At 40.1% G+C, this 25,122-nt stretch overlaps 1 protein-coding gene across 1 annotated transcript in view; it reads right to left on the bottom strand.

Moving 5' to 3' along the window:
- The window catches only part of HNRNPLL (heterogeneous nuclear ribonucleoprotein L like), a 30,707-nt gene extending 7,588 nt beyond the window's left edge, over window positions 1-23,119 (bottom strand). Inside the window, exons 1-7 of the mRNA XM_061625607.1 lie at window positions 22,663-23,119; window positions 10,289-10,407; window positions 9,564-9,801; window positions 7,360-7,445; window positions 4,880-4,976; window positions 4,722-4,794; window positions 432-503 (exon numbers count right to left, since the gene is read on the bottom strand). Of these exons, the coding sequence (XP_061481591.1) occupies window positions 432-503; window positions 4,722-4,794; window positions 4,880-4,976; window positions 7,360-7,445; window positions 9,564-9,801; window positions 10,289-10,407; window positions 22,663-22,842 (865 nt within the window). The 5' untranslated portion in view covers window positions 22,843-23,119. The remainder of the gene's footprint in view (window positions 1-431; window positions 504-4,721; window positions 4,795-4,879; window positions 4,977-7,359; window positions 7,446-9,563; window positions 9,802-10,288; window positions 10,408-22,662) is intronic.
- Between the last annotated feature and the right edge of the window lie 2,003 nt (window positions 23,120-25,122).

The following is a 25,122-nucleotide window of genomic DNA, read 5'->3' as shown; positions in this document are numbered from 1 at the left end:
ACTGTGGTCTAAGTGTGCTACTGCAAGTTTGAAACTCAATTTTTAGAGGTTATTTACATAGGAAGTGTAAAGCATTAAGCAATGTTTCATTTTCTGCTGTAAATGAATTAACAGCTATTTGACAAATATATATTGGTTGCTCACAGAATGGCAACCTGACTTAACAGTCACCTGTGTAAGGCCTATGGCTAATACAAAAAGAGACGGACAAAGGTGGAAAATGGTGCAGCAAGACTTTTTTAACAAGTTGACCCTAGAGGGATGGGGGAAGGATTTAGGCTCTGCTCCAAGCTGCAAAATATCTTAAGATGGCACTGCAAACAAAAAAGAGGAGGACAAAGAAAATCTAGACAGATACAATTGTATTGACTATGTTTTCCAATATAACCCATAGAAGTTCAGAACAATACATAGAACGCCATATAACTTACCATAGCCGTCATGCCTAAATGATGAGGGATGTTCTCCCAAAATAGCTTGCCTCTGACGGCCTTTCCCTCTATCTAAAGAAAGAAAGGCATTATTAAATAATAAAAACAAAACAAAAAACCCTCAAAGATACTGGAACATCAGTAAGAAAAAAAATTGTTTTCTGGTTAAGAAGAGTCCTACTGGATCAGAGGAAGGGCCCATCTAGTCCCTTATTATGCTTCCCAATAATGGCCATCCAGATACTTCCAGTTACTTTAAGGTTTTGCTTTAGATACTGTAAACTAATAATTTAAGTTGATATGCTCTAACACAAAAACATAGCTGTAGGACACCAAAATTATTGTTGGCATGAAAACATTGCATTTGAAAAGATTTGACATTTTAAACCTAAGAAGACTGGAGAGTTCTCTTAACATCCCACAATACTGTAGAGTATGAATTACCTATAACTCTCATAAAAACAAGTTGTAAATGCAGTACTTTCGAAGGACAGTACCTGAATCACACTATTAGCTTCAACAGCAACCCAGTTTCAAAGTGGGCTTCGTTCAAGAAGTTTCAGCATAATCCAACAAAAACCTGTATTGCATGGTTTCATAATCAGTAAACAGAGACTACCATATTTGTGTACATACATAATTACATCAACAGCTATTGATTTGGGGGAGTGCTGAGAAGACTATACATTACTATACTATTATTACAGTCTAAGTTATAATTGCAATACTGAAAAATTGCACTATTAAAAGCACTTTTAACAATGAAAAGTTCTTTCAACAAGCTGCATTTTGTACAATAAAGTTAACCAAGGGGTCAACACTACTGGATGAAAGCAGTACACCAACCTAAAGTAATTATTTTTAGTATTACAGTAAGCACATATTGCATGATATCTTGACAAGCAGCAGTTATCTTTAACCTACACTGCTTGCTTTCACTAAGCAATTTGAAAAGCTTATCTGAAGTTCCAATACCTCAGTTTATTACTAAGCGATGAGAAATGAGAAACATACAGCCAAGTAGTATATAGTTCAGTGGGAAAGTTAAGCACACATTTACATCTATCGAACTGAAATCTCCAAGAGTTCAGCTTGGATAATGCACAGCATTTTAACCCCCCCCCGTTTATTATTTATTTTATTTTCTATTTATTTATTATTTATTTATTAATAATTTATTTATTATTTGATTTATATCCAAACTATTTATATAGTTTGAGATTGTTATTAAAGCAATTTATTCAAAATGAAGGCATTAGATATTCTTACAATAACTTGATTTGGAGAGGAAATGTGAAGAGGAAGATTTTGGTACCGTGAACCTAAACCCATTATTTAGAAGCAATTTCCATGGATTTCAGCATATTTGATTCTACATAGAAGTGCTATCCATCTAACAAATTAGTCATAAGGATCAGCTCTGAAATTACAGAAGAGTAGAGGATTTTTGTACAACCAAAGTAGCAAACACCAGCCAGCACAGCTATATTAAATGTTAAAGTACAATACAATGGCAGTCTTGAGCCTGAGAACTGAAAAATCAGGTTTCAAAATGCCCAGTTCTGAAGCTCAGTGGGTATTCCTTGAACAAAGCCACTTTTCTCAACCAAACATACCTCACCAAGTTATGAGGCTAGCAAGCTACTCTGAATGCCTTGACAAAAGGACCAGATGCAAATATTTAAAATATTAGATTAATACAGCCATCAGGTAAAGTTCGCTGTTTCAAATTTATTGAAGTTCAATTAAAGACTGAACTTGGGCACATTTTCTTATGTGAAGAAACCTGAATGGAAGCCTCGTTTATAAAGAACAGAATCCTGCAGACTGGTTGGGGTGGGAAGAGAAACAGCCAAATATCTAGGGGAAAGAAGAATGGTTTGAAGAATGCTTGTGAAGTAGTCCGTCACAAGGATATGTTTGTGTAGGCCACTCCTGTAAGAATGCCAAGAAACTCAACAAGAGTTACACCTCTAACTGAAGAAGCTGTCTGCTCCTTGTCAGTTAATATGCAGCTCACAACATAAAGAGGAAATGTCTCAGACATGCCCTGAGCTGCTTTTTAGGACTGCTGCAGGTAGCAGATTCTATATGCTGCTAACTTCCAGAGTCTAAAATTGTGCCATCTTGTTTGGCGGATGGAGCATCTATGTTCCTTTTCATCTCCTTGGTCTAGGGCAGGGATGAGATATCTGTAGCCCTCCAGATGTTGGACTCTCTCGTCATCCCTGGCGTTTGGCCATGCTGGCAGGGGCTGATGAGAGCTGAAGTACAACATCTGGAGGCCACAGATTCTCTATCCCTGGTCTAGGGGAATGCTTACAATAAAGAACACTGCTACAAAGTCGTAGTTTTAAATGGTAAACTCAGCTTTTTCCGCCTGTAGTGCATGTCCAGCAACAAGGGAGCAGTCAACTTGAGGACAAAGTAAACCAATATGTGGACTGGATACAAAGAGCCACTCAACTTGTACCACATGTCCAAGGGGGAATTGCATTTATGTTTCTTCCAGTAGGAGCCCGTCGTACACGACAAACCCTTCTGAAACTAAGAGGGCTTTCAAAAGCAGTTTGTGATACGACATGGAATTTGGTGATGAAATATTTGTTTATTTTATATCCCACCCTTTCTCCCAGTAGGAGCCCAGGGCTGCAAACAAAAGCACTAAAAACACTTTAAAACATAAAAACACTTCAAAATATATTAAAACACAACAACCATTAAAAACATATTAAAACAAAAAATCTTTAAAAACATTAAAAAAAGGTTTAAAATATATTAAAAATAAAAATTAAAAATTCCACAGGACATTGCCATGCCCTTGGGTGCACCTGTTTTGTTTGTTTTCCTTCAATGAAAGATTTCTCATTTCCCATAGTTGTCCCATTTACTGGGACAAGATACAATACTGTCTGATCTGCATGTCTGCCAGTTGCTTGAATATGCATCTGTTTAGTTCAGAAACTTAACAGTTGAATTACCCAAGGTAACTCAGTGACTTTTCAGGTTGGTAGTTTGAAACAAAATTTAAGCTTTAATATAATGTACTGAGGTTGGATAATCTGCCAACCAATACTGCAGCCCCCTTATTAACCTTTTACAAACACTTAATTCTCATGTCCAAGCCCTAAGTTTTAAATAGTACATTTTACAAGCGAATGCACTACCAATAAAAACAATATTTGGTCATCAATTAAAAGGCAAGTTGAAACCTTCACTATGTTTAAAATTTAGAAGATACTCTACCTTGATAAGATTAGTTCCCAACTCCATGTTATAAATGCCTAGATTTTCAAAAGGTACATTACAGCAAATTACACACAGATCATTTAGTTTACAGAGAACATTTACAAAAGTCAAACTACATAGCATTTTTTTACATTTCCATGCAGTTGCTTTACTGATGAAAACAACATTCCAACTAGTCTTTGCAGTTAAAGATGCTTAAACAAATTATACCATGTATCAAATATTGGTGCTTGAGGGGATTTGTCTGACAGGGTGCAGCTGAATTCCAATTAATCTTGCAATAAGTGCAGTTCTTTAGACAACATTTACACTGGAAAACCTAACTTCAATTTTCTCTTACATACAAAAAAGAAAGTTACCACAATGTACAGGAGTGAAACAAGAATTCAGATCTTCCATTTTGTGGAGTTTCATACTACAACTGAAATTTTAAAGGGACATAAGGTTGGAAACACATGCAATCTGATTTAGAATGGGTACAGTCTACCATGGTATTCATACCATGCAAACCAGAAGTATTGTAAGTGTCCTCCTTGATATGCTTGTGGTGATGGTGCATGCAGTATGCAGTCAAGGTGAGTTGCAAGTCTGAGATTTTTCAGAGGGCCTTTTGATGATGCCGATGTGGTGCATGATGAAGTGTAGAGTCAGCCTGCTGGAGTCCTCTATCCTTCTTAATGCCTTGTCCAACATATGAGAAAAATCCTTTCCATGGAGAAGCAGTGTGCAAGTTTGTAGTTTGTAAGGAATAGTCTGCATCAGTGTCCTCTCCTCGAAAGAGTGAGAGCTGCTTGGAGAAATGCAAGTCCTTGTACTGCAAACATGCTTGCATGTGTGGGCTCCTTGTTAAAAAGCTCAATATAAACCAGCAGGGGGCACTAGTGTTGAATTATTCTTTTCCAGGATTACAGGTCGGGATGCCTTTTGCAACAAGAGCGTCACCAGAAATACTTGGCTTGAAATGACTAACACATTAGACAAACTAACTGCATATGTGTATATATTTAAATGCACATTTAGAACAATTACCAAAACACTTACCTCGTCTGCCCAGATATGGTTTAGTATAGTCCCAACTATCATTGTCATTTCTAATGACATTAAGTCGAGTTGGCTGTTAAGACAGAAACAGACAGCAAGTCTTAATCACTGCTTTCCTCCCAGAAGAGTTTAGAAGCTTAAGAAGGTATGAACATTACCCTTGCATATTCAATTTTTAGTGTACAGCATCCTGCATATATATCTGCTCCATTGAGTGCTGCTTTTGCCTTCTGGGCACAAAGAACTGATTCAAACGTAAGTAACGTTAAGGATTTTTATTTAAATCAATGTGTTTCCCCCTTCCTCCCCTAACAGCAAAACAAGCAGCCACAAGCCAAACTATTTTAGAACAGAACACAGTATATGTGCTAGAAGTTATTCAGGGGCTCTTTAATTCACATTCAGTTATACATGCAGAAACATCCATTTTATTTCTGTACGAGTGAAAGATGCATGAAGGCGGCCAAACAAGCATGAAATCAACAGCGATCCTGTGTTTCATATAATATCTTTTCAAAGAAGTAATTTCCAGAATGCATTCAACTTTAGAACAGGACTGGATTATGACCTGTGTGCTTGCTATAAACACTACACAAAATTGTTTACATTATCAAATATTAACATTTATATCAGCGAGTAAGAACTTGTGGCCCTCCAGATGATGGTGGATTCCATCAACTATAGCCAGCATGCCCAGTGATCAGGAATGACAGGAGCAGTAGCCCAACAATATCTAGAGGACCCCCATTTGCCCATATAGGGATGGCATACCAATAGAGTTGCTACAACCTACTGAGACTGAATCTGTTCAAATTTTGACAAACATTTGTCAACAAATATAGAAAACTAAACAATGGCCCACAGACTGGAAGCATTCAATATACATCCCAATTCCAAAGAAAGGAGATCCCAGGGAATGCAGTAATTATCAAACTATTGCCGTATTTACTTGTCATGCAAGTAAAGTAATGCTCAAAATTCTACAACAGAGGCTCTTACCATGTATGGAGTGAGAAATGCCAGACATCCAAGCTGGATTTAGAAAGGGAAGAGGCACCAGAGATCATATCACAAACATACTCTGGATAATACAAAAGACCAAGGAATTTCAGAAGGAAATCACCCTGCGCTTATAGATTACAGCAAAGCCTTTGATTGTGTAGATCATGAAAAACTATGGAATGCTTTAAAAGAAATGGGGGTGCCACAGCATCTGATTGTCCTGATGGGCAACCTATACTCTGGACAAGAGGCTACTGTAAGGACAGAATATGGAGAAACTGATTGGTTCCCAATCGGAAAGGGTGTGGGACAAGGGTGTATTTTATCACCCTATTTGTTTAATCTATAAGCAGAACATATCATACGGAAAGCAGGATTGGACCAAGATGAAGGAGGTTTGAAAATTGGAGAGAGAAATATCAGTAAGTTAAGATATGCAGACGATACCATACTACTAGCAGAAACCAGTAAAGATTTGAAAAGAATGCCAATGAAAGTTACAGAGGAAAGCACAAAAGCAGGACTATGGCTGAACGTCAAGAAGACTAAAGCAATGACAACAGAAGATTTATGTAACTTTAAAATTATCAATACCTCAGCACAATCATTAACCAAAATGGAGACAATAGTCAAGAAATCAGAAGAAGGCTAGGACTGGGGAGGGCAGCTATGAGAGAACTAGAAAAGGTCCTCAAATGCAAATATGTCTCACTGAACACAAAAGTCAGGATCATTCAGACCATGGTAGTCCCAATCTCTATGTATGGATATAAAAGTTGGACAGTGAAAAAAGTGGGTAAGAGAAAAATCTACTCATTTGAAATGTGGTGTTGGATTAGAACTTTGTGCATACCATGGACAGCGAAAAAAGACAAATAATTGGATGTCAGAACAAATTAAACCAGAACTATCACTAGAAGCTAAAATGATGAAACTGAGGTTACCATACTTTGGACACATAACGAGAAGACACAATTCACTAGAGGAAACAAGAATGCTGGGGAAAACAGAAGGGAGTAGAAAAAGAAAAAAGGCCAAACAAGAGATGGATTGATTCCATAAAGGGAGCCACAGACTTGAACTTACAAGATCTGAACAGGGTGGTTCACGACAGATGCTATTGGAGGTCGCTGATTCATAGGGTCGCTATAAGTCATAATTGACTTGAAGTCACATAACAACAACAATATAGGGAACAGTCTATATTGCTCTCAGCATGAATATGAGTCTACTCAAGTAGGAAGGACTGGGAAGCCTTGTACTAAGAAATGACAAGAAAACCAAGAGGGTGTCATGGACAGCTGATGCAAATATAGCCACTCAAAATCCTTTCCATGGCTGGAAGGAGAGCCGAGCAGAAGTGAAATGGGGATGCTCCCTCTGGCCGACAGGATTTGCGCTGCTGCTAAAAATAAAGGAGGCAGACACTCACTCAGCCAGGGGGATGATATGCAAAGAGATGGTTCCCTCTGGTTACCTAGCACAGCTGCTTGCCTGACAGGATTAAAATGAGAGGGACACAAGTAGAAGAACAATTCCCCCTATTGTGCCACTCTGGAATCCCTAGCATTTAGTTAGATGAACCCCACAATATAATCTTCACACAAAACGACCAAAAAAGCCATAAAAAGGATATTCAACCATGGCTTGTATTCCATTCCTCTTGAATATGACAATACGCTGTACTTTCCCAACAGGGTTGCACACCGTATACAGGACATCCTGTAGGAGGAAAATACGCAGACATTTGAAGCTTTATCCGACAAATGCTTTCCAAAATTTTATTAGTGCACAAAACAAAACAACCAATGTTTAGACAGGTAATTTGGATTTACTTTTCAACATAAAGCCTCTTGTATATTACACATAGATCAAAAAGTGCATTTATCCCTTTTAGGAGATATGGTACCCATTTATAACTTATGCATCTAAGAAGAACTGTACTCCTCCACTAACACATGAACAACTTCAGGTTGGTGCTATTCAACAGATGCTTGTTCTCGTGTCCATACCTTTGAGGGAGGGAGGGGGTTGGATGGACATAGGATTGTTTGTTACTTGTAATTGTTTAAATATATTTTATGGAATATTTCAGATTTTAAAAACACATTTATCCCTGTAATATTTCGCTGCCTTCTCTATGTAGTAATGTGAGAAAAAGAAACATTCTAGCAGAAGATTAACATCAAAAGCAATTCAAAACAGCAAGCCTAAATTTAGTTTATCTCCATATGCTTCAAATGTTTCTTCAAACTAGCTAAGATTGCCAAAATTCTCATGACCTTAAATAAGTTTGAACTTATACCACCTATAAATTGGGGATAAGCAAAAGAGAAACAATCATTATTTCAAAAACCTCAAAGTATGCGGAGAAAATGGAAGAACAAAAGCTCAGTTTGGAGGGCTCAAATATTGTCACTAAAACCCAAGGTCTTAAAATTACCAGCAAACATATAGATTTTACCTAAGTGCTAGGGTAGGGTTCCATAACACAAAGACAGTGTGAACCTAGACATCATGTTTCGTACACTTGGCTGCCTTATATAAGAATGTCAGCATGATTAAAAAGCAAGACGGTTGATCCGAGACAAGCTGAAAATATACCAGTCTATAGGATACTAGTATTAAGTTTCTGTCTTTAAATCTAGCCAAATTGAAGCCAGTTTTTAAATACTAGACTTTAAATATGTTTAGATTTATCCTCTAGCAAAAAAGCTTTCAGCAGAAGAAAACAATCCAGATTAAATCACTGAATATTACATCATATGAGATCCATTAAGGCATGTACAACTATAGCACAAAAATTAAAAAGCAGTAACAAGTAAAGTCTGAACAATGTAGAGAAACAAGCCATTGGCACTTCCTAGTAAAAACGTGTATTGTGAGATGTTGCCGAATGGGAAGGGAAGCAATTTCGTCACCAGCTCTTTTCCTACCAATTATGGATTGGTAGTTTGCTAAAACAATTGGCAAAAACATTCATCAGAGACTTTAGGACAGAACCAAACAATTGTCTGATCAAAGTAACTCTGATGCTGCACAAATCTATGTTAATGAAACAGTATCATCTCCAACTGTCTGTTTGCATGGAACAAATAAAGGATAACATGTGCATCTGTGTAGATATTTTCATTTGCATTGTAAAATGAAAGTGCCACTGCATGTCTCTGTTCACATGTAATGCTACGCCAAATTATAGCTTAGTCAGTGTAGCTTTATATATATATATAGCTTTTCTTCTGGTCGCTGAGCTAAGCCACAGTTCGCCTCAGCATGTCTTTTGAAGCCAGGCTCTGGTTTTACCCTCCCAGAGAAGACACAAGCTGTAAACCATAGGACAAAGCTTGGTTACAGTTTGTTGTTTATCTAGAGAGCGCTAAACCGTGAGCCTAGGTTTGGATGACATGATAAGCCAAACAATGGCTTAGCACAGCACAGCAGCACAACCACCAAAGGAAAAGCAAAGCAGCCAAAATATCTTCTCTGGGAGACCACACATTTGCTCATTCATGCAGTATGTTTCTGAAGGCAATATGTTTATGAATACCAGTTGCTGGAAACTGCAGGAGGGGAGAGTGTTCTCACGCTCAGGGTCTTACTTGGGGGCTTTCCACAGGCTTCTGATTGGCCACTGTGTGAACAGGATGTTGGATTAGATGGACTACTGGCCTGATCTCACAGGCTCTTCTTATGTTCTTATGTGCTGAGCTATGGTTTGGCTTAGCATTATATGCAAACCAGGCCTCTGAGGCACATCAGTGCAAGATATGAGACAGGAGGAAGAACTCTTCAGGCATGTGTAAACTGTAGGAAAATATTATGCCTAAGAGTAAGACATACCACTGTAATTGGATATAGAGGGTTCTGGATTGACAACAGCAGAACTTTGTTCCCACCAGAGGGGTCATCTGTGTTTCCTGGACGAGTAATTCTTTTGCTTGTAGAGTAATTGAAAAATGCTTGTTGACCTGCTATATATACTGGCTCATCTGCTGCAAATGTCACACATTTTTTGGCACTTTCAATATCCTCAAATTCCACCAAAGCCTGGCGTTTAAATGGCATCATCATCACATAACTACAGGAAAAACAACAAAATCATTAGTAAGCTTTCATTATCTAAGTCTATCAATTAGAAATTATAAGTTAAAGTTGATCTTGAAAGATGCTCGATAGAGAAATTCTTATTACAAACTCTGAAATCTACAATACATTTAGAATAGGTCTGTAAACCATAGCCTAGTTTACAGCCAAGATATGCATATTTTTCAGGCAAACGACTGACAGGGATCAGTCATAACATATCTTTCTATTATAATCCAAAAGGCAAAGTTTCAGGGATAAAATGATAAATATCTAATGTACAGGCTACATCCACCACATGTAAAGGAACAGCGCAATTATCTGCCTCTAAATATACTTTTAAAGGGTTTGGTGCTTCTATGCTTGAAGCCTATGCTTAAGTTTAGGTTTAAGTTCAGTACAGCCCTTGAAGAAGGTTTTTTAAAAGATGCTTTACAAAGTTTGTTATGAGTCACTCAAGATATAGTATACAGTAAACATACCATATAGTTCCAAATTTTTCAAGAGCTTCCACAAGATCTGCCTCCACAACTGATTCACAGAGCCCTCGGACATGGACCACAGGAGAAACAGAAACTTTGTGATGACTTCCACCTGCATCCTAGCAAAAGCAAGCATTAGACTTTATTTTTCAGATCTCAACATATCAAATAAAATATTATGGGTGATTAAAGGCAAAGCACTCTCAAGTTTATACTTGCCGCACCATAACCCAAACCTGAAACCAGTTGTGCAAGGTGGAAAATTTTCCAGCATGCTTTATTTTTACATGGAAAAATTTGTGTTTCATAAGTTCATTGGTAACAATGAATGGATGCAAATTGAAAATGCAAAATTAGGGAAGCTTGACAATTTCAAAGTTTAACTTTTTAAAAATAAAAACAAGTAAAATAAACATGCTAAAGTAAATCACTATAAGGCATTAGAAAAATTTCCAGAAAAAAATCTGGGAAAACCATGTCACTGCCTAAAAGTTATGACTAAATATATTTACTACATTGTACTATAAAGATGTATATACAGGATTTGCATGTCTTTCTAAAAAAACCATGGTTTTGCACAATGTCCACAAGCCACAGTGAACATCAGGCCTATATGATCTCCAGTCTTTTGCTTTCAGTTAACAGCAGCTTCCTGTGTTGTCCAAACTACAAACTGTGCTTAATAATTACTATGATTAATTTCAACAATCCAGCTTCAGAAATTGTGTTATGAAATTTACCATAGTTAATGTTAACTAGTTTGTCGTCCCAAAAAACAACAAACTGCAGTTAAGGGAAAGCAAAAACTTCCAAACTCTTCCTCCAAGTCCAAGGTTCACAGCACAAAACCACAGTTTAGCATGATGTGCCATATCTAATTGCAAGTCTGGTACTGTAAAGCTGCAAACATTATCCCCATAAGCCCCATCAACCGCAAAGGGACTTCCAAGTAGATATTTATAGGATTGAGCTGCAAGAGTTTTGAACTTTTCCAGATGAGGAAAAAAACTTGAATTTTATTCTTGGTGCTCAAATAGTACCAGTATTCCATCCCAATAACACGTATGGCAGGTAGGACAATCTCAATACTGGAAGAGACAGGTTGCTTTTCCTTTTAACCTATCAGAGAAGATGTGGTCTTCTTGCAGAGAGAGCATATCTTCCAAAACAGTACAAAAAAACACAGCATCAAAACCAACAACTGTAAAGTTTAATGAGATGACATTATTTCAGACAGCCTAACTTTGAAGAACTGTATGATTTGCTCCACAAGCACTCACTAGAATAGGGTTCAGAATCTTTTTCAGCCCAAAGGCTACATTCCCTTGACACTTGAAAAAAACACTCCCCTTGTCTCCAATGGGTGAACTGGGATGGTGGTCAGAGGAATTGCAGCACACAGAGAGGAGAGGGTTTCTTCTCCAGCTGTAAACCTATCTACCCCAAAAATCATTCCTCCACAGCAGTTAGGCTTGAAATAAAGTCTCTCATAGGTCCCAATGAGGTGTGTTACTTCCTGTAGTCAACAATGGAAAACCCAGTCATTAATGATCTTTGGGTTAAGACCCATAATTTTCACAAACCCCCCAAAGAGAAGCCTTTTGGATAACTGGCAAGTTTAGAGTAACGGCAGTAGCAGCAGATTATTTAACATTCTATACTGCTCAGACCAAGGAGATATCCCAAAATATTAATCCAGCATGAATCATCTGAAGTTAGCCACATATTTCCAACATAATAACCTGCTGATTTTTTTGAAATACATTATATATAAAGTAACATTGGTATTCTATTCTATCTGAAAGCCTTTTCTTGTTTATGAGCACCCCTACAGGCATGAGCTCTGTAACCCAAACAGCACAGGAATGTTATATGGACCATGAGGCATACGTTTCAATGAAATAACTGCTGATAATGGCTAGGACTCTACAGTATAGGATACTAAGCAAAATGCTTAAAATCCAGCCTTACCTTCCAGAATAAGGGAAGACAAATCTCAACATCTGAACATAACTCATTAATAGTGAAATATGCAAGACCAAGTAAGAATTTCTAAAATTAAGTACTTAAAACAGATTTGCCTTAGTATTTTTGTTTTGTTTTGTTATAATACTCATAATGGAGCGAAGTGGAGTCTTGAGGTTTTTATGAAGGGGAGATCTTGGGTCTTTTAATATACAACAGATTTCTTAACATCTTGCATAAGCCCTAAATAAAGTGCAAAATACAACGGTCCCACACTCGATTAACAATGAAACTGAATATGAATCAACTGGCAACGGAAATAAAGAGTAAGAAAGCTACAGAGATCAGGTGACTTTGCAGCATGAATCAACATATAAAGAAAATATATCTCCCTCTAATCATTACAACAGGGTTGTTTTAATCAAGCCCTTTAGTAAGAGCTATAGAAAATATGAATTGAAGACTACGTGCTTCTCGGTACACGTGTCCTATGCTTTTAACTTTTTAAGGCCATTTGCAAGTTCCACATTTTGTTTTACCAACATATTTAATACAGTAACAATTTTATGTAATAAGGGATTAATGCACATTGAGAAGTATATAATGGTTTAACTGTTAAGACATTACTACACATATTACAAAGGGTTGTTCAACTGTGCAGCAATATCGTAAGATGGATAAGACAATATAATTTGTTGCTTGATGAGTGACTCTGCAGTAAGCATTTACATATTCACTGATAAGCAAAAAAACCTTGTGATTTAAGAACGTACCTACAGCCAACAGATATTTCTATCAAACTTTACAAAGGAGGGAAACTGGGCAGCTATAGTGAATGCACCAAGGGGAGCAGGAGACCTGACCTCCTCTCTGAGATATTGTACTGCCCTACACATTTCTAAAAATGCAAACACAAATTCAGTTGGTCTTTCACAGTCCAATCCACTTCCTGTGTAGCTTGGAAGAATTTGGTAACATGTGCCTCTGAGCATATGGTGAGTGGTGGCAGTACTTGCAGTCAGTCCAAAGAACAGAAACAAGATATGTGCTGTGCTGATCTTGTTTTAGTAGGGAGGAAGCAACAATATTAAAACAGTTGATATAGTTCAGATGCTCACTTTAAATATGTTTGATTTACCTTGCAATTTTAGTGAAGTTTCCTATAGTAAATCTTTTGCTTCTGTTTCTGTGAATATGTGAAGTAGAGCAACACTTTGCAATGCTAAAAAAAACCTCCAAAAAGAATTGTGGAATAATGGTACTGACTGTTCTGCAGAATAGTTTCCAATGGACATGAGGAGCGTCTCAGTTTGCACAAGATAAAACAGAGGGAGGTGAAATATATTCCAGCAAAATTCTAGGTGCTCTCTATGTTTTTAATTGACCATGCCCACAATTCCTTAAGTGGAGTAGTTTAAGCATAGCAGGCTGAAAACGTGCATCTTGGGCAAGCCAAGTTTGTTTTTCCAACAGGGAGTCATTGCTTAACTAGCAACATATTGTCAGGCCTGTCCTTAGTATGTGCGGGGCCCAGGGCAAAAGCATAGTTGCCCCCCCCACATTCTTTCTCTCTTTCAAACCTCCCGCCCAGAATAAGCCAGCAAGCGCTGCCTGTAAACGCGCTGCACAGATGATGAGCGGGCAGCAGGCAGCACAAGGAAGCCACTCGGGCAGGGGATTCAAACCTCCCGCCTAAAATTATCTAGCGCCGCACGCACACCCGCTTCACAGCTGATGAGCGGAGAGGGGAAAACCCGCTCAGGCATGCAGCCGAAGAGCAGGAGATTCCCCAAGAGCGGGAAGCAGCTGGCAAGACTGCACAGCTGAAGAGAAAAAACTCTGCTTCAGCCCAGCTTCTCATCGCCGAGCACGCCCCCCCAGCGCAGGGCCCAGGGCAACTGCTCCACTTCCTGGTGCCTAGGGGCAGCTCTGCATATTGTAATCAGTCTGATTTTACATCAAACTGCAGTTTCAGATTCAACTGTTAATGCGCCCCACATAGAAATACGAGTATAACCTCCAGTTTCAAACACAAAAAGCTGTCATCACCATCATAAATAGGCTTTGAAATTAATAAAAATAAATTTGACACAGATTTCTAAGATGAATAATGAAAGAAATGAAAACATTGTGAAAAGTATCATTTTTCAGCATTTTCCCCACCTTTTTATTCTGCAGCAGGCATATGTCGTCTCCCACTGGCCACATCCACATCAGACCTTTATTTCACTTTAGACAGTCATGGCTTCTCCCAAAGAATCCTGGGAAGTATAGTTGGTGAAGGGTGTTGAGAGTTGCTATGAGATGTCCTGTTCTCTTCACAGAGCTTCAATCAGAGCAGCCGACTGTTAAACCACTCTGGCCACTGGTGCTCTGTCAGGGGAATAGGAGTCTCGTCTCAGCACCCTTCATAAACTACACTTCCCAGTATTCTCTGGGGGAAGCCATGACTGTCTAATGTGAAATCAAAGTCTGGTGTGGCCCCGATCAGCCAAGCCAAGCAGCTGTGAGTCTGGCTTTTACAACACTGACAGTTGGTTCTTACTGAGCATGCCCAGCCCTATCATTGACTCCAATCCTAAAATTCTTAAATTAATTTAAAATCATACAGGCATTTTTTAAACTTTTAAACTCCAGAAGATGAAGGTCAGAGTATGCGGCAAAGTCAGTAATAGGATTACAGCTACTCTGTGAAAATGGTTGATTTTTAATTAATTTCAACAAATTATGAGAACTCCAAGAGGAAAAAGTCCCAAAGCGGTCTGTTTCCCCCCCCCCTTTTTACACTTTGAACTCTTGATTCTCTCTGACTGTTTTGTGTATTGCTATGAAAATTTAGAAGGTGTTAAGCAAGCGATTCTGAGTTCAGTACTATAAATTTTGTAAGGTTTTGTTTTGAAATGAGCTTATGGGAAGCATCAGAATAGCATAGGCCCTATGCCATAGGGGGCATTTTCAATTTAACACTGTGGATGCGAAAAATCCATGCTTGCTATAGTATACAGCCACTTGCTTGCCTGTATAATATGCTTAACACAGTGTAGTAGTTCAGGGACTATGTTTTCGTAGTAACAGCACAAATGTTTGAAGTTGAACCATTTATTTGTGCTGTGTTGGTTGTATATGGGGAAATGTAGAGCTCTATAGCAGTGATTCCCAACCTGGGGGCCACAGCCCCCTAGGGGGTCGCAAACCAGTAAAAAGGGGGCCGCGAACAAGAGTGCAGACTGCAGAGGAAATGCCGCTGCTGCCGCCACCACAAGTTTGGAGGCGGGGAGGACAGAGCCTGCCTACTAGCCATGACAGCACCACCGTGAGTGCTGAACAGAGGGGGAGGGGATGGGGACGGGAGGCTGGGGCTGCTTCAGCTGCTTCTCCCCCACCTCTGCCAATTTAGTCCCTGAGGGGACTGCAGTCAGTGCGCGTGCGCTGGGGGTAGGGCTCTGCTCTGTGGGCCTCCCAGCCAGCTTTAGCAGAGGAGGAGTCTATTCCCTCCCCTCCAGGCGGGGCTTGGCTGTAGCACGCCAGTTGGCCCCTGCTTGTGTGCCGAGGACAGATGTGACTCGGCAGTCCGTGCACTGCGTTGGCAGTATTGGCAGTGGCTGCTTAGTTGAAGGCCAGGGCGACCTCGGAGGGAGTGGGAGGGAAGCAGGCGCAACAGCAGCAGGAGCCGTGGCAGCGGCCACTTAGTTGGAGGTGAGGCCAGGGCGACCATGGCTGGGGTGGGAGGGAAGCAGGCACAACAGCAACAGGAGCCTGGCCCGCCCTCAGCAAGGGTCCCAATTCCTGCCTTTGTCAGCAAGGCCTCTGAGCAATTCAGCAACAGAACAAGGCCTAATTAGAGAGCAGGTTCTTCATTCATGCTTTGGGCTGAGTGGGAAGGTGTGCACTGCAAGCTCTTTTGAATAGAAGTGATTCAGCTTGCATGCATAGTGGCTGCACAGCTTAAAATTACTCAACATGCATTCTATATCTGGTAATTTTCTGCCTGGAAGCCACTACACGTGCGATCTGGATCACTCCCATTCTAGAGTACCTATATTGCACACTTTCCTGCCAAACACGGCATACAGGAGGAAACCAGCCCAGATAGAAAACCAAAGGGACAAGGGAGTGGAGGCAGGAGCGGCTTTTGCAGAGACACTTTTCTCCTCTCTCATGAAGGGGGAGCAGCGCTGGGCTCAAAAAATCAGAAGGGATGTGTTCTTCTTCCCTCCTGGTAGGGTAGCTTCTTGAAAAGTAAGAGGAATCCCTTCTCTGAGGGGGGGGAGGAGAAAGGGGGGGAGAGAAGAAGCCAAAACAAAATAGAGGAGGGTAGGTGGGTACTGGTGGGTGGGTGAGAGAGATGAGAGACAGAGGGTTACATGCTGCTTCTGTGTTTATGAGAGAAGCAAAGAGGGAGGGGAAGTTGCTGGTAACCTATGTGGGGAATGACTTTGGATTCTTTATAAAGAGTGGGAGAGATAATTATTTGAGATCTTTCCTGTTATTTGAAAAACCTTTAGAAAAAACCCAGCCCTTAATATTTTCCTTTCTTCTCCTCCCCTCTTTCCTTTGTCCCAGTAATCTGATAGGAAGTGAGAGAAGAGAGGTGAAGTCTTCGTGTGTGCAAGAATAGAAAATAGAAAACATAAGAAAGAAGAAAGCTTAGTGAATATAGGACAACTTCAGGAAAGGTACGACTGGAAATCAGAAAAGTGCCAAGATGTCATAAAGAGGGAAGTCAGTCAGGTACAGACGTAAAAGACTCATGTCCAAAAAGTGTCTTGACTAACTTTCCTTTACTTTTGAGTATTGGACTTTAAATAATCAAGGCAGATAGAGAAGGGACTGAAGGATAAAGTGCTACTCCCTTCTGTTTTTCCTAGTATTATTGTCTTTTCTATTGAATCCTGTCTTCTCATGATGTGTCCAAAGTATGATAACCAAAGTTTCATCGTTCTAGCTTCTAGTGATAGTTCTGATTTAATTTGTTCTAACACCCAATTATTTGTCTATTTTGCAGTCCATGGTATGCACAAAGCTCTCATCCAATACCACATTTCAAATACACTAATATAAAATTGTTTAACAAGCTTGAGAAAGTAGTGCATAAATATTAATGAAGATCATTTTTTACTATCTAATTTCAGTATCTAACTCTGCTGGGTGTCAAACACAATGAATAGGTGGCTGAAACCAGGTAGACTGAAAAGGAAAGAAGAAAATGAACAACGTGAAAGTAGTGAAACCCTGCAGCACAGACAAAACAAGCAAAACATGCGGAAATATTGTTCTAGTTTTCTAAATATGGGTTTTACATGGACTGGTTCTGAAAACGACCAAAGACCATTGTGCGTGATTTGTTTTGAGATACTCTCAAATGAAAGCTTAAAACCCAGCCAACTTAGGCAACATTTAGAAACCAAACACTGTAATTGTGCAGGAAAACCAGTGGAAATTTTTCAAAGGAAACTCATAGATCTAAATAAAAGTTGCAAACTGCTGCAGCATACAGTGGCAAGTTCTGATAATTCAAATGCAGTGGAAGCCTCTTATCAAGTTGCTTTTCTGATAGCAAGGGCAGGAAAGCCACATATAATTGGAGAACAATTAATATTACCAGCTGCGAAGAAAATAGTGAGTACAATGTTGGGAGAGAAGGCTTGCAAAGAACTGGATGCTGTTTCATTATCAAATAATACAGTTCAACGCAGAATTGGGGAGATGGCTGAGAACGTCAAGGAACAGTTGATTAAAAATATATATAATAGTCACGTCTATGCTCTTCAACTTGATGAATCCACAGACATTTCAAACCTAGCCAATATTGTTAGATATGAATGCGATGGAAGTATTAATGAGGACCTTCTCTTTTGCAGATCACTGCAAACACGGGCAACCTCAGATGATATTTTTAGAATTTTGAATGACTTTATAAAGGAGAACAATATTGACTGGTCAAACTGTGATGGAATTAGTAGTGATGGGGCTCGTGCTATGACAGGCCAGTATAATGCTGTTGTCGCTTGTGTAAAAGCTGTGTCACCAGATGTAAAATTTATTCACTGCTGCATTCACACGGAATCACTAGCAACAAAGAAAATGCCCTGAGCTCAAGACTGTTTTAGATGTCTCCGTGAAAACTGTTAATTTCATTAAGACACGCCCTCTAAATTCAAGCATTTTTGCAGCTCTGTGTGAGGAGATGGGCAGTGATCACCGTCAACTACTTCTACATACAGAAATCCATTGGCTTTCTCGAGGGAAGGTTCTGACTCACCAATCTGAGTTGCGAGATGAAGTGAGGATTTCCTGCTTGAATCAAAATCTCAGTATTCGCTTCACCTCAATTACTTTTCTTGGTTAGCAAAATTGGCATATTTAGGTGATATATTCAGCCATTTAAATGGACTCAACTTAAGTCTTCAAGGAAAGGATGTAAATATGTTCAAAGTCCAGGATAAAATAGAAGACCTGTGGTCTTGTCAACTGAATCAATCCAAGTACGAATCATTTCCATGTCTTTCAGATTTCTTAATCACATCACAAATGCGATTATCTGATAAAGTAGAATGTGACACAAATAAACACCTGCAAAGCCTCCAAGTACAGCTGCGTGACTACTTTCCTGTTCCTGAGTCAAGATACGACTGGATTAGAAACCCCTTTGTGAGTGCTGATAATGCTATACTCTCAGACCTGACACCAAAAGAACAAAACAGCTTAATAGAACTTGCATGTGACAAATCTTTAAAGTTACTCTTCACACAGAAGCACCTGTCTGACTTATGGCTATATGTTCATTCTGAGTACCCAGAACTCTCTGATAAGGCTTTGAAGTACCTGATGCCTTTTCCTACAACTTATGTTTGTGAAAGGGGATTTTCTGCACTTGTTGCATTGAAATCAAAATATCGAAACAAGTTAGATGTGGAACCAGATTTAAGGCTGAAACTTACATCACTTAAACCAGACGTCCAATCTCTGACAGCTGCAAAACAGCACCAGCCTTCTCATTAACTCAGTTATACCATGGATTTAAGAGCCTGTCAACACTTAATCATTTGGTCACCTGGACACTCTTGGCCTGCATTCATACTGTACATTTATTCCACTATTATTCCACTTGAAAAAGTCATGGCTTCCCCCAAAGTATGCTTCTTAAGGGTGCTGAGAGTTGTTACAAGGCCCTCGTTCCCCTCACAGATCTACAATTCCCAGAGTTTACTGGGAGAAAAGCGTTGGAACGTTAAACCACTCAGTGAATTGTAGCTCTCTGAGGAGAACAGGAGCCTCCTAACAACTGTCAGCACCCTTGATAAACTATACTTCCCAGGCTTTTTGAGGGGAAGCCATGAGTATTAAAAGTGGAATAATAGCAGAGTAAATGCATGGTGTGAATGTGGCCTGGTTTCACTCTTCTTCAGAACGCGGGTTTCAGAAGTAATTATCTGAGCAGATTCACTTGGGGAGGGACCTGTTCTGGTGAGTGAGTGAGTCTGTGTGTATGCTTGTGCACCTGCACGCGTGTGGGGGTGGAAGTCCCTGGGTATGGGTGTTTTGGGAGCCCCTCTCTCTCCCTCTCCCTCTCCCTCTCTCTCTCCCTGTGTGTGTGTATGTGTGTGTGTGTTTTCTGCTGGGGAATGCATTTGCAATGTTCAAAGTAGAACTTGCAGTGAACATATGTGGGCTGATGATACCAAGGCAGCCTTAAACACATTTCTTTGTAACATCTGAAACAGGAAGTTGAGAGAAGGTGAAGGAGGTGAAGAGGAACCTCTGGAGAAATCTTGCACTTTGCTTATGACCATATAAGAAGTGGGCTAGAACAGAGATAGAGGCTGAAGGATCAGGATGGTCAAGAAAGCAAAGAGCATTAAATGTCACATTCTGATTTGTAGTAAGCAGCCTAATATTTGCTTCTGATTACTTTCTGAACAGAATAGAAAAGATAAATATATCTCCATTCCCACTCTGTATCCTCCTGAATACTGAATATTTTTCCATAACACTTGCTTTGTGTATGTTGTGTCTTTTTTTGTTGAGATGAATAAAAAATGACATTACTAAACACTTCATTATGTTTTTTTTTCAATTAACAGATACTAAAATTACAACAATTAGCATGTGGGGGGGTCACAAAAATTTTTGAGTTTAAAAAGGGGGTCCAGTACTCATAAAGGTTGGGAACCACTGATCTACAGAATTCGAATTAGTGTTCCAGACCATGTTGTTGTTATGTGCCTTCAAGTCAATTTTGACTTATGGCAATCCTATGAATCAGCGAAGTCCAATAGCATCTGTCGTGAACCACCCTGTTCAGATCTTGTAAATTCAGGTCTGTGGCTTCCTTTATGGAATCAATCCATCTCTTGTTTGGCCTTCCTCTTTTTCTACTCCCTTCTGGTTTTCCCTGCATTATTGTCTTTTCTAGTGAATCATGTCTTCTCATTATGTGTCCAAGGTATGATAACCTCAGTTTCATCATTTTAGCTTCTAGTGATAGTTCTGGTTTAATTTGTTCTAACACTCAATTATTTGTCTTTTTCGCGGTCCATGCTATCCGCAAAGCTCTCCTCCAACACCACATTTCAAATGAGTTGATTTTTCTCTAATCCACTTTTTTTCACTGTCCAACTTTCACACCCATAACATAGAGATTGGGACTACCATGGTCTGAATGATCCTGACTTTGGTGTTCAGTGATACATCTTTGCATTTGAGGACCTTTTCTAGTTCTCTCATAGCTGCCCTTCCCAGTCCCAGCCTTCTTCTAATTTCTTGACTATTGTCTCCATTTTGGTTAATGACTGTGCCAAGGTATTGATAATCCTTGACAAGTTCAATGTCCTCATTGCCAACTTTAGAGATACATAAATCTTCTGTTGTCATTGCTTTAGTCTTGACATTCAGCTGTAGTCCTGCTTTTGTGCTTTCCTCTTGAACTTTCACCAGCATCCATTTCAAATCATTACAGGTTTCTGCTAGTAGTATGGTATTGTCTGCATATCTTAAAATATTGATATTTCTCTGTCCAGTTTTCATACCTCCTTCTTCTTGGTCCAATCCTGCTTTCCGTATGATATGTTCTTCATATAGATTAAATAAATAGGGTGATAAAATACACCCCTGTTGCACACCCTTTCCGATTGGGAACCAATCAGTTTCTCCATATTCTGTCCTTACAGTAGCCTCTTGTCCAGAGCATAGACTGTGCATCAGGGCAAGTACATGTCCAACAACAAAGGTTCTTTCAATGTTATTTACTAATTAATAAAACTGTGCTAATAAAAAAAATTCAAATATATTTATCCTTCCCTAACAGAGGATTAGCCCACAGTACTGAAAGTTTCCCCTAAAGGTCCAGCCTTTTCTTGAGAATCCTCAGTCTTCCACAATTTCATTAGGTTTGTTTGATATGCTGCTGATGAGCTAATTAATAAAGGACAAAAACCCTCCAGTTCTCTACTGTGTAGTTTTCTTGGTTCATGGGTATGACGCACATACAGAGAGGACAAATACACTCCCTGCCAAGTGCTGCAGGGCTCTTTATGAAAAGGCGATGGCTGCCAGAGTACCCTCTCTCCACCCCAATATACTTCCTTGCAAGCAAAAGAGAGAGGCAGTCAGCATTCCTCACACTCGAAGCACAAATCTTATGCTTCTAATGAAACAGAGCAAAAATGTATGCACATATATGGAGGAAAGGGACTGCAATACTCAGCTTCCAACCACAATTCTCCTCTCTCTTTTTCTTTTATTGAAACGGCGGAGAAAAAAGATGGAGTTACAAATGCAATGCAATTCAGGTTTACTAGTGAGAACAAACCTTCAGAAAAGTGGACAATGGAAAGACACACCTCCCTCTCCCCATCATTTTATTAGATAAGGAGACAGTGAGAAGAAATATTCGTCTTTTGCACAACAAATCTTTTGAGGGAGAAACGTGGAGTTACATATCCTCAGCCTTGTGGCAACCAAGCAGCCTTAACAGATTGATAATTTGTGGCAAAGGCACAAATTCATCGGACGAAGTGGTCTCTGTGGCCCACTAAAGGTTCTCCCACGATCAGATGCCATATTTTTTAAAAATGATATTCGCTATGACGGCCTAATTCCTCTGGAACATACCCGGTCTTCTTCTCACATGCTTGTTTAATTAAAAGACTAGGGGGGGGGTAAGATCCCCTTCTCCTTTCCATCTTGTTTGCGTGCGTGTTTTGGGGTGGGGTCGCGGAGGACCTGTAAGTATTAAGACTGCAATTCCACGCTAGCCAATTTGGAAGTAAGTCGCGCTGGAGACTTACTTCCGAGTAAACACACTGAGGATGGGGCTGCGCGCCTCTACCTCTCCTTCTTTCATTCCCTGCACGTCCCGTGAAAGGCGGGATTATAAAAGGGTGGCGTTTAGCGCCGGTTCGCCTTACCCCTCCGGAGAAGCCTCCCGTGCGAGGCGCAGCCTTCTCCCTGCGACTCTCGCCCTCTTCAGCTCCATACTCGATCTCACCCTCCTCGGCGGCTGCGCTGGGCTTCAGCCGCTTGGCCTGGCTCTCGTAGGCGCCGTCCTCCTCTTCCTCGTACTGTTCCCCAGAAGACGGCGAGGACATGGCGGCGGCTCTGCTAAACGTGGGAGGGAATATATACGTGGGGCTCCGCAACCTGCGCACAAACCCACAAATAGGGCGAGGTGATAAGGCCGATGAAATGGGCCCGTCGGTGATGCTGCGAAGGAATTCGCCTCAGAGAAGAACCGCAGCTATACCCATGAACGGAGAGGGGAAGGAGGCGGTGCAGCCCCTGCCCTGCGATTGGAGCGACTTGTGGGATCGAAGTCGTGTTTGGCTAAAGGAGACTCTTCTCACAGGCTCCGGAACGTGCGACTGGAGAATTCGGACGCCTGTCACAATTGGAGCAACCCTCCTCTTTGTCTGTTACTTCTCCCGCCCCTTCCAACGTCTGGCGCTGGATCCTTTATTGCCCGAGGAAAGGAGAGAGTGGGGGCACGTTCAGGCGCGCTTTCGCCTTTACCGCTGCCAACGGGCACCGGGCGCGCGGCCTGCCTTAGACGATGATGCCTGGGAGGGGAAGATTTGTGGTTTATAGGGTAGTAAAGGATGGTTCCCGCTAAAGCGGTCTTGAAGGAGACGGCCATAAAAGCGACTGTCTTCACTGGGCTGATTTTGGGGGGCGGGTAACATTAGCCGCCATCGTCACGGGGTGTTGTTTGGGCTCGGCGCAGTGCCCTACAGAAACACTTTTAAGAAGGATAAAACTAGGAGTTACGGTAGCGGCTATATCTTGATTAAGGCCAACTGAAAGGTCACAAAGGAGTGAGCAAACTTCCGAATTTATCCTAATTCTTCGTCAGGCTGAATGTTGTGCCAACACACACACACAAAATGGGGAGGGGGAGAGATAAATTGCTGTTGCTGGGTGAAAGCCCCACTGCAGTTCGTAAAAGTCTTTAAATGGACTGGAGAAAATGTTTTTATACAGATTTATAATGCATGTGTTCAGTGTCTAGGTATATGCACAGATAAGGTTTGCAACTGTAATTAGATCAGACTAGGTGCAACCCCCCCACACAAAATACCTGGTTACACCAAAGGCTAGATTAGAGGGATAGAGAATCCTGGATGATCAACCTTTGAAAATACAAACGCTAGCAATTATTCATTTCTGCCTCTGTTTTTAAAAGGCCTTCTTTGTCGCTGTAGCCTTTGATGCAAACTGAGATCTCTGCAAGAAGCATCAGAGCCTAACCTAATTAAGACTGCAAATTTATGCATATTCATGGGGGGGGGAGTAAGAATCACGGAATACAGTGAGATTTACTTCTAAGTAAGCATGTACAGAATTTCAGTTCCTCCCACACTTCATTTTAAGGTTTTTGCAAAGCGTGTATGGTTCTTTTCATCTTGCCCACCAACATCGTCTTCCATTCATCCCCCTTCTCCCTTTTGCTTAGCATTTTTAGCTTAATTAACAATTTTTATGAACTTGAAGGCCTGGTTGCTTCTTTATGTCCTTTTAGCAGGGCCTAATAAACATACTAACCAACTGTTACTTTTGGGATTCTCTAATGGACCAACATGACTACCTGCTATTTTTGACAAATGACAGAGACAGGACGTAGGGTTGGCCTTACCTTTAAGTAGGGTGAAATGGACTTGAGCAATTCATCTTAGGTGTCACTTAATACAAAGGATGGGGGAGAAATTTGATTCAGTTTACATTTAAGAATAAATCTGCCTAATTTTCCCTTCCTGAAACAATATTTGAACCAAAACAGATCCACAGTTCAAAATTCACACTTCTCTGAATTTTGAGATGTAGTTCTCCAACCAAATGACGTGTATAAAAATACATAAAATATTAGAGGAAAGTGTGCATAAATGCATATATTAGTGAAATAATATACACAGTTTTGTATACCATTTTTGTTTATCAGGAGAAATACATACTAAAATACTAATTTTCATGAGGATTATTGTTTTTTAATTACAAACTGATACAGAAATATGGAGAACTGAATTTAAGATTGGAAAAGTGAGAAGCTGAAATTGACTATATTCATCTATCCCTACTTAATATGCACTTGCTTAGCTTTAAGTTGGTAAGGTGGGGGGAACCTGTAGGTGTCCCAGAGAGGAGGCCCAATTGCCCAGGGCTAGCGTTGGATTTTTATGTAAAAGTTAGATTCAAATTCTTGTTTCACTATGGAACATTTTGGACAGCTTTGTGCAAGTCACAATGTTTTTTCAGGTTAACCTGTATCACAAGATTGTAACAAGAGAGGCTTACAGAGCAATCCTACCTATAAAAAGATGGAGTAACTTACAGCAACATGTTACCTCTATTTCAAACACTATTCAGGAGGAATTTGT

This window comes from Rhineura floridana, chromosome 4, assembly GCF_030035675.1.
Source record: "Rhineura floridana isolate rRhiFlo1 chromosome 4, rRhiFlo1.hap2, whole genome shotgun sequence".
Lineage (NCBI taxonomy): Eukaryota > Metazoa > Chordata > Lepidosauria > Squamata > Rhineuridae > Rhineura > Rhineura floridana.
The sequence above is the reverse complement of the archived record's forward strand: the minus strand, read 5'-3'. Positions and strand labels throughout refer to the sequence as shown.